Here is a 10307-nt window from a genome sequence, read left to right as displayed (position 1 = left end):
TTTATCGTCCAGGTCTTGCTATAGTAGCTCTCAACGCTTCCACTTCTTCCATGGAGACAGGGATGGGTTCTGGTGGTGGAGGTTGAGTTGGAGGATTGAGGATGAGTGGCAGCTTAATCTCTTGACTTCTTCTGGTGACCCATTGATGATATGGTTCTCTATCCCCTATGACACCCTTTCCTTTGTCTTGTCCTCTGAAGCGAACTTTTTCCTAGGCTCGGATAACCCTTTTAAGCATAACGAGATCCTCCATATCATGGAACACAAAACCCTCTAACAAATGGTCATCCGGCTTGTATGTGATAGGATAACCCAACTGCCTCACTGCTAAAATAGGGTTGTAGTTAATGCACCCTTTTGACCCTATTAATGGTACATTCGGAAATTCTCCACAACTAGTAATCGTATCTCTCACATTCAAACCATGAGGATACCAAATAATGGTATTTTCAGTAAGTCCTACTAGCTTTTGAGACCACTCATATCCATCCATACTTTCAATTGTATCAACCTCTTTGAACACATGAGAGACAAACCATTGGTAAAGGAGTGGTATGCAACATAACATCAGTCCTCCCTTCTTCTCAAAGTGTAAGTGCAAGGTGTGATAAACATCTGCTAGGAGTGCGGGCACTGGATCTTCATTCTTAACCTTGACGGCCCAAAACACGCTGATAGCTGCTGCATTAATTAACTTCTCCATATTAGGAAATAACACCAATCCAAAAATAAGTAAAGCCATAATAGTATCATGGGCTTCCCACTTCTGGGCTTCAGCAAAGCTTTGAGCAGTTTTCTCCAGGTACTCTTGTGGAATTCCTTGTACCTTCCCCCAAATTTTGATGTTAGGGGTTAGATCTTTGACTGGGATGTCTAATACTTCTCCCAACTCTTCGGGTTTAGGGATTTGACCTAACCCCTTGTATGGTCCCTTCTTCTGCTTAGGAGAGTCCAATATTCTTCCGAATTCTTCCAAAGTTGGGGCCAACTGGAAATCTCTAAAGAGGAAACTTCTTAGTGGTGGATCATAAAACTGGGCTAGTGCGGTAATAGCATCCTTCTGTACTGGTACAGACAACAAGTGTAGAATCTTCCCATATTTGAGTGTGAATGTGTCTCGACGGATATTAGTCAACCTATCTCTGAATGCAATGAACCCCTTCACACACGGTACCTTGGCTTTGATTTGGAATATTTTTCTCTTTCCTGACTCCATTTGTTCTTGAATGCTTAATTATCTGAAAAGTTTGAAAATCCCTGAAAATAAAAAGTGTGTAAATGATTTTGCTATGCTCATAATGAATGCAACATGATGTTTATGCAATGACAGGGATCCAAGTTTCACATATATCACAAGGTTCAACTTAACAGCGGTTCTATGTCTTTTACCCCACACATCAAGGATTGCTCCTAAGGTTATCCATTTTCATGCTAAGAACTTAGAGTCATGGACCAAGTTCAGTCTTTCATCGCAATAATGGGCTAGCCACATTGAAATGGAAGTTCTGAATCGGTCTACTCTAAGTGGGATCCTCGTATTGTTCGAACAGGGTGTAGACCCTTCGGTTCAATACTACACGATCGCCAATCATGAAGACGGACTTCAGTTTAAGATGAGGTTCCCAGAGTCATGGACCATGTTCAACATTTCCTCATAATAGTGGGCTAGCCATATTGTGATGGAAATTCTGAATAGATCTACTCTAGGTGGAGTTCTCGTATTGTCCCAATGAGGTGTACACCCCTCGGTTCAATACTACACAACTCCGGGTTCTAAGTTCTTCTCAAAGCTCGGGTACGGAGCTTATCTCACAACATATGTCAAACACCATAAATCACCCAACACAATAGTAGAATAAATTACATAGCATAACAATACATCAAGGCATACAGAAGCAAATAAAAGCGGTATTTTAACGTCCATAGCAAATTGACTAAGTTAGGCTTGACTCTCTCTTGCTTGGAGCAATTGTCCCCAGCAGAGTCGCCATCTGTCGCATCTCGAAAAATACGATTGCTCGCGATAGTCGCGAAAATATTTATATTTGAACAGAGTCGCCACCGAACTTTATTTATCCCAATGAAGGAATAGGAAAATATCGATAAAACCTTTTAAAAAATGGAATAATGGTCGTCGCAACCATATTCGGGTTCGGGAGTCGATTACGCAAGGGGGAGGTATTAGCACCCCTCACGTCCGTTGTACTCAACGGGAACCTTTTAGTCTAATTTGCTATTTGAATGTTAATTAAATGTTATTTGCTTTCTTCGAGTAACTAGAGTTGATAATAGAGATGGATGAAGACCTCAGGGGGGGGGGGGGGGGAATGGGAGTTTTTTTTATTAGTGTGCTCGCCACGATCTCGCAATCTCGTACCTACGTATCCTTATGGTGCAATAAGGAAATCAGAGCATTCATAGTTCGGGGAACTACGTTTTTGTTGGTGTTTTTTAATGAACGACTGTGTAGATCGCGTTCTAAAGGCTAAACGTTGACTTGTCTACTCTCGGCGGAGGCTTAAGCATTGGTTTGTGGTGTGCATTAGAAAGGATTAACAATGTTCTTTTGAAAAGAATTTTTAAGTTGTTGGTCGCACGGGGGCGAGACATTACTTTGATTTGTTAAGGTGTTTTGAAGAACGACGAAAGATTGAGCAATGTGGTGCACACCAATCGTCCAATTCTTTCGAGGGATAATAAGGCGAACGCCTTCTACTCCTTTTTCGTTCGATTATTTTGAAAGTTTGTTTGTGGATGTTGAATATGCACGGTAGTGAGGCGTACGCCTCTTACTTGCTTATTCAAAGAATAATGAGGCGAGCGCCACTTATTCCCTTATCCAAGTTTATTTAGCGTGTTTTAGTCGGAAGTTGATAACTTGAGCAATATGGAGAGCGCCAATTATTCAAATAATCAAGAGATGGTGAGGCGAACGCCTCCCATCTTTTATCACCCGAAGTTTAATTTATAAAAGATATGTTTTTAGACGTTGTATTTGATTTGCAAAATTAGTTTGGATCTTGAATTGGTGAGTTTTGAAAAGTCGATGATTTGAGCAATGTGGCGTACGCCAATTATTCAAATAGTCGAAAGATAGTGAGGCGAGCGCCTCCCATCATTTTATTATCGGAAATTTAGAATTTAGGATGTTTAGAAATTGTATTAATTTGTAAGAAATAATTTGATTATTGTATTATGTTTTTAAAATAATTTTGAATTTAGAAATTATATTTGATTTAGAAAAATGATTTGAATTGGTATTTGGTTAAAGTTTGAATTGGGTGACAAATATTCGAGCAATATGGCGTACGCCAATCGTTCGAGTAATTGAGAAATAGTGAAGCGAACGCTTACTATACCCTTTTTCATCCCAAATTTAGAATTACATGTTTGTTCTTAAGAGTTATGTTGATTTCAGAATTTTATAAGCTTGAATCTATAGGATTAATTGAGTTAGTAGTTTGATCAAGGTTTGTTAGTTAGTACAATAAAAATCAATTAAGTATCTAATTAATTTGATTAAAAATCACCCCATAAAAAATAAATTTAAGTTGATTATTTTCACAACAAATATAATTGAATAAATTAACTTAACTAATCATGATTTAATTAACTAATCTAAAGGGTGTTTATCTTAAAATGATGTAAATTCATAAGGACTGATTGGGCCCAAAGGTATAAGGCCTATTTAGTTATTGTTAGGTCTTGCTAATAATGAATACTAATGAAAATGAATGGGCATGCATTTCTTACTCATACAATCTAAAACCTAGAGTACGTACAGGAAAACAAAAAAGATAATGAAGGCGGTTGTTTCCCCTATACTAATGGACCGTGTACCAAGGCATTTTTGGGAAAAAAGGAAACTGTAAATTCCGGCCTTAAATAAAATACATTATACAACAAGATATAAAATAAATAATAAAAATTTTGGCCTTAAATAAAATACATTATACAACAAGATATAAAATAAATAATAAATATATCTCATATCCAAATGAAGAACTCCTGTTACCAACGGTTATTCTAAAATCAAATTTCCAAATCAACTTTTACTTTATCAATAACCCCAAGGCAATAAATGGTGATAAGTATCCAATAAAGAAAAACAATGTAATGATGGGTATTAATGAGAAATAAATAGGTGATACTCTTCCTCTCCTGCACTTATCGTCTCTCTCTCTCTCTCTTAAACCACCTCAATCAAAGCTTTTATTTCCACTCTTCAAAACAATACAAATGCGTTTCTAACTCAGATCCCAGAAGAAAAACAGTCTAACTCCCATATGAGCATCACAATCGAACACGCATATACAACCCTCGGTCATACCCTAAATCCCTAAATTTCTCAAATTATAAACCACTACTCAAACCAAATCGCACACGAATAGAAAGACATAGAATGCAAGGAGTTCAGACGAATAACCTAAACAATAATCGAGAGATGCACTCATTCAATAATTATCACGTTATTATACACTATGGTGGAAGTCGAAATACCTTCGTCTATTCGAACTCAGATGATTCTTCGAGCAAGATCTTCTCCTGGTCCACGGTAAGCTTCGTTCCGCTTCCTTCTCCGCCTCTTTTCGTTCTTCTTCACTGATTTGGTGTATCTTGGTTTTTAGAAGAAAAATCTTGTTGTGCGGTTGTTGTTGTTCTTGCCGTGTCGTTCTGGTTTAGGAAAAAATGCCTCCGTGTTGTTGTTGTGGTTTAGGGTTTTTAGAAGAAATTTGTTACTACGCATCTGCTGTTGTTCTTGATTAGGTTTTTTTGAGAAAAATATTGTTACTGTATTGTTGTTGTTCTTGCCGTGGTTTTGTTTTTTTTGAAGAATTTCTTTTGCTCTCTGTTCTTGTTAATCTCTCATTTGTTGTTATTATGAAGAAAAGATTCAGCCTTAAAACACTTCTGTTTCTTTTTGATTTTCTCATCCTAGATTATGTGGGATTTGATCTATTCTTGTTTAAGCCAGTGTTGTAATGCCTTTTCAGATGTTTCAATTAATCTTCTGAATAAAGCTTCAAACTGAGTGATTTATTTTGTTGTTTTGCAATTTCTTAAGCGCTTCTAAAAAGTGCTTTTAAAATAAGTTATTTTTGTGCTCTGCAGATTACAGCTCTGAGGTGGCTTTGATGGAATGGGAAGAAAGAGTAGGCTGTAAATTAGGGACCTTTTTGCAGCAAATTTCACTTAGTTGAGATGTAACTATTTAGTTTAATTTTTTTTAAGGACAAAATGTGTGTTTGGATTATTTAGGACTGATTGAATTAAATTTTAATTATGTAATTACCTTTTAAACTTTTCAAAATTTAACTCAATATTTATTTATGCTAATCAATTTCAATTTTTAAAAACAACAAATTTCTAACTTAAGTATAATGACTTAATTTTAAAAATAACATATTTCTTAACTTAAGTAAAATGACTTAATTTTAAAAACAATATATTTCTAACTTAAGTATAATGAATTAATCTAAAGAACAACAAAATTCTAATCTTAAACACAAAAATCTAAATGTGTGACTTTTAATTATTTTTTTAAAAACAACACAATTCTATTTTAAATACAAAAATATAAATATGGAACTTTTTAATTTAAAAACAACACAATTCTATTTTAAATACAAAAATCTAAACATGGGACATTTAATTAAAAAACACAATTCTATTTTAAATATAAAAAATCTAAACATGGGACTTTTAATTTTAAAAAAAACACATACATGTTTCTAAAAAATGCAAATTCTAAATATGGGACTTTTGAAACAAAGAAATCTCATGGATTAAACCAAAATGGCCGGACAAAATTGGGGTATGACAATTAAGACAACAATATTTGCATACTTCCTCTTCTATTTTATGTAGAGATCCCAAAGAGTCTTGATGATACCATCCATCTGAGCCATAACAGCTTCTGCCCCAAGGCACATTTCTTCCCAATACTTGCAATTGTTCCTCAATTCTTGGTAAGCTTCATCAAAAATTCCAGCCTTCATGTTTTTGATTTTCTCACAAGCTCTTCTTAACTGAAACTTCTCATGAAGGTAGGCTCGATGTATCTTTTCCTTTTCCAATTGCTCACGGGATAAACAGTCTTGGTACTCTTTGTTGGTTTTCCTCAATTCGAGAATTTTAGCTTCATAGTCCTCTCGGGCTTCCTTCTTCATTGAGTTGGACAACTCCACAGTCTTCTCTAAGTCTCAGACAATGTTCCAAGCTTGATCCAACTCGTTGTTTCGACCATTAAGCTCAAAATTAGCTCCCAAAATAGCATCTTGTAGCGGTAAATTCATGACCATCAAGCTATGGATAAGGTTGACGTTAATAAAACCAGAGTCGCCATCACGCTTTTATTGTTTACAAAGGAAAAGGGAAAAGTACGAACAAAACCTAAAGATAAGAAATTTTCAAATCAAAACTAATAAAATGTCAGAGATTATAGGTAAGGGGGTTAGTTACACTGAGGGAAGGTGTTAGCACCCAAAGTATCCTAGGTACTCCTAGGGAGCCCTTTTTATGTGTGTATGTGTTTTGGTATAAAAGATGTTTGAGAAAAATAGAGTGTCGGGATGAGAAAAGAATTCGTTGATTATATTTTTGTGTTTGACAAGACCTTCGGACTTGTGCCTACGTACCAACATAAAAATGAGGGATCAAAACCTCGTAGTTCGTGGTAACAATTTCAAAGTTGATGAATTGCTTTTAACAAAAGTTTAAATAAAAAGGGCACAAAGAGCCAAAAATTTGAATGAAGTTGTTAGTTATTTTTGTCTTTTGAAATTTCCAGTCAATATGATTAAGTTTATTTACAAATTTGATTTAAGAAAAAGTTTGAAAATCCATTAGCATAAGGCCAAAGTTTCTATTTGAAATAAGGTCTAGGTTTGAAATCATAAGCAAAGAAAGTTTTTGAAAAGGGGGAGAGATTTTGAAATTTAAGAAGTGGGAGAAGATGAAGAGGTTATCCTAAGCATAAAATTAAAAGTTAAGAGTTGAAAAGATCTTACCAATGGGATGCAATCCAATAGACAAGAATGTCATATAGAAAACCCACTTCCCCTTTGGACTTTGAATCAAGAAATACTCAACAAGCAATTAGCAATATCCAAACATCAAGAAGATTAAGGCATCAAATAAAGATAGCCACGTCCAAGCAAGCAAATCTCATAGCTAGCCTGCTTCTTTGTCTTCTCATGTACCATATGAAATATTCCTTGATCAACTCAGAACAAGGCATTAGACACAAGATCAAAATAACAATTAGCACCAAGACAAAGTAGCAGATGAATTCAAATAAATCCCAAGACTTGCATCAGATGAAGGCTCAGTTCACAATAACTTGGCCTCAAAATTTTGGCATTGGCCAAGTCCTTTTTGCACAGGGAATGTTGCCTAATCCTAAGTTCCAAAGTTCAGATCAAGATCAACAGTCCACCAAATATTTTTTTAGGATTTCTGTTATTTATTAAGTGCTTTAAGGTCCTAAGACCACAAACAAAATCAAAATGCACAAACAATATATATAATCATAAGATATGACTCAAATGAGCAAAGTGAAAATGACATAAACATAAACAAGTTAAATGAAATGTAAATGGCAATGAATGATAAATGACTGAAAGTTAAATTGCATAAAGTAAATGACTTGAAAGTAAAGCAATATTAATAAGAGTTAGTCAAATTTTAGTCAAATGTTAGTGAAAGTTAAATTGCATAAAGTAAATGACTTGAAAGTTAAATTGCATAAAGTAAATGACTTGAAAGTAAAGCAATATTAATAAGAGTCAGTCAAATTTTAGTCAAATGTTAGTCAAGTGTTAGTGACGTCTTTTAATTGATTAAGTCATTCTTTGGAGAACATTCAATCATCCATTCACAAGCATGGATCCTTGAACCAAGACATCTTCCATGGAAAGGAAAAAATGTCAAGTTTCCACATAATACCATGAAGGATGGGAGACTTACAATCTCACTTACTAGAATGATATGCCTTTAGGGTCAAATTTAGCTCTATGTTAAGCAATTGTAATTGGACTTATGTAGAAGTCACAACTATCTGAGGTCGGGCAATAAAAATTTAGGTGTTAATGCATGTTAGAGATTTGGTATAATGAACCAAACTCCTAAAACATACCACACACTAAAAGAAAAGATCAAAAGGGATGGACTTATCTCAGTCATACTTGTATTGGTTCATCTGACACAAGATCATTGATGAACCAATTAGCCTTAAGACATTAGAGATTTCATTGGTCAAATAAAGGAATGGAAAAGAATATGGATGAAGATGAAGAGGAAAGGGAATGAGAGAAACACAAATTGGTCATGGGAGGAATTTTATCAAATTAAAATCATTCATTCATTTTGGGAGATGAAATGTACATTTCATCAATCCCCTAAATCCAATGGTTTTAATCTAACAAAAGTCAAATCAACCTCGACCAAGGCCCAAACAAATAGTCAAACATCAGAAGACCATAAAAATGGCTCAACATAATTTTTACACAATTAATCCATTAAAAATCAAAATAAAAATGCATTAAAATACAATTTAATTTGGTCAAAACCTAAAATCTCTTCAAAACACCAAATAAATGGCCACGAGATTTATCCTAGGTCAAAGGACCTTAGACAAAAAATTTCACGATTTTTGAAAAGTCAGAAGTATTTTTAAACAATTAAAAGTATGCATAAAAACATTTAATTCATGAAAAATATCAAAATTAATCCAAAAAATGATTTTAATTCAGAACATTAAAGAGAAAAATATTTAAATATTTTTGGTGAAAGTCCCATATTTTTTGGATTAAAAATGAAATTTCTATGAATTAAATAAAATAAGTGGATTAAATGGAAATTCAGAAAATACAAAAAAAAACAAGGGCCGTCAGATCTCCCTCATTAATTGAGGTGGCAGATCTGATGGCCAAGCGCGCGCGTTCCATAAACACCTTAGTCAACTACGCCACACACTTGCTAATTAAAAGGAAAGGCTGAGATTAAAACATGAGATGATGATCAAATGGTTTTGAACACGCCAACACACCACTAGAGCTAGGGCTCCGGTCATCTTCTCTGGTGGACCTCACCGGACTAGTCCACCTTCAACTAAATGAAAAATGAAAAACAAGGCCACTATTTCAAAGAGAAAATGCTCAGGATCACAAATTTGGCCTTAATTTTCTCCAATTCCAAGTATATAAAAAGATACAGGGATTTGAATTTTGAGGATCATGAACTGAGTTGTTTCGATTTAACCTCAAAGCAACTCAATCTTGTTGCCTACATTGGTAGGACTTCAGTCAACCAAAAGTCACAAAGAATAGTGAAGAATTGAGAGAGAATCGAAGAGATAAAAATTCTGGAAAATCACCTTCGAGTGAGCTTCAACCTGTCGCACCTCAAAAAATATGATAATGCGATCCCTCGCGATGGGACGCGGAAAAAATGTTCGAAACAGAGTCGCCACCGAACTTTATTCATTCCAATGAAGGAATAGGAAAATATCGAGAAAACCTTTAGAATTAAGAATAATGGTCGTCGCAACCATATTCGGGTTCGGGAGTCGATTACGCAAGGGGAAGGTATTAGCACCCCTTACGTCCGTTGTACTCAACGGGAACCTCTTAGTCTGATTTTGCTATTTGACTGTTAATTGACTATTTATCTGCTTGCTTCGAGTGATTAGAATTGATGGTAGATATGGATGAAGACCTCAGGAGGGGGAAATGGGAGGTTTTTTATTAGTGTGCTCGCGAAGATACAACAATCTCCTGCCTACGTATCCTTATGGTGCAATAAGGAAATCAGAGCATTCGTAGTTCGGGCTACTACGAATATTTGGGTGTGTTTTGTTTTGATGAACGAATGTGTAGGTCGGCGTTCTAACGGCTAAACGCTGGCTTGTCTACTCTCGGTGGAGGCTCTAGCACTGGTTTGTTGTGCGCATTAGAAAGGATTGGCAGTGTTCTTTTGATGGGTTTTTGGTCACGCGGGGGTGACGAGTTGAATTGATGTGTTTGGGTTTTTGGTTTGGTTTCGATCGCTCGGGGGCGGGAAGTTAGGTTTGATTTGTTTGAGATGTTTTTTGAAGAACGACGAAAGATTGAGCAATGTGGTGTTCACCAATCGTCTAATTCTTTCGAGGAATAATAAGGCGTCTGCCTTCTAGTCCATTTTCGTTCGAATTATTTTGAAAGTTTGTTTGTGGATGTTGAATATGCACGGTATTGAGGCGTACGCCTCCTACTTGCTTATTCAAAGAATAATGAGGCGTACGCCACTTATTCCTTTATCCAAGTTTA

General features: G+C 35.4%; 1 protein-coding gene across 1 annotated transcript; it reads right to left on the bottom strand.

Moving 5' to 3' along the window:
• Window positions 1-211: 211 nt before the first annotated feature.
• LOC127102531 (uncharacterized) lies at window positions 212-1216 on the bottom strand. The gene has a single exon (XM_051039891.1). The coding sequence runs from the start codon at window positions 1214-1216 to the stop codon at window positions 212-214; it is 1005 nt and encodes a 334-aa protein (XP_050895848.1).
• Between the last annotated feature and the right edge of the window lie 9091 nt (window positions 1217-10307).

Source organism: Lathyrus oleraceus, chromosome 7, assembly GCF_024323335.1.
Source record: "Lathyrus oleraceus cultivar Zhongwan6 chromosome 7, CAAS_Psat_ZW6_1.0, whole genome shotgun sequence".
Lineage (NCBI taxonomy): Eukaryota > Viridiplantae > Streptophyta > Magnoliopsida > Fabales > Fabaceae > Lathyrus > Lathyrus oleraceus.
This window is presented reverse-complemented; position numbering and strand designations above follow the sequence as displayed.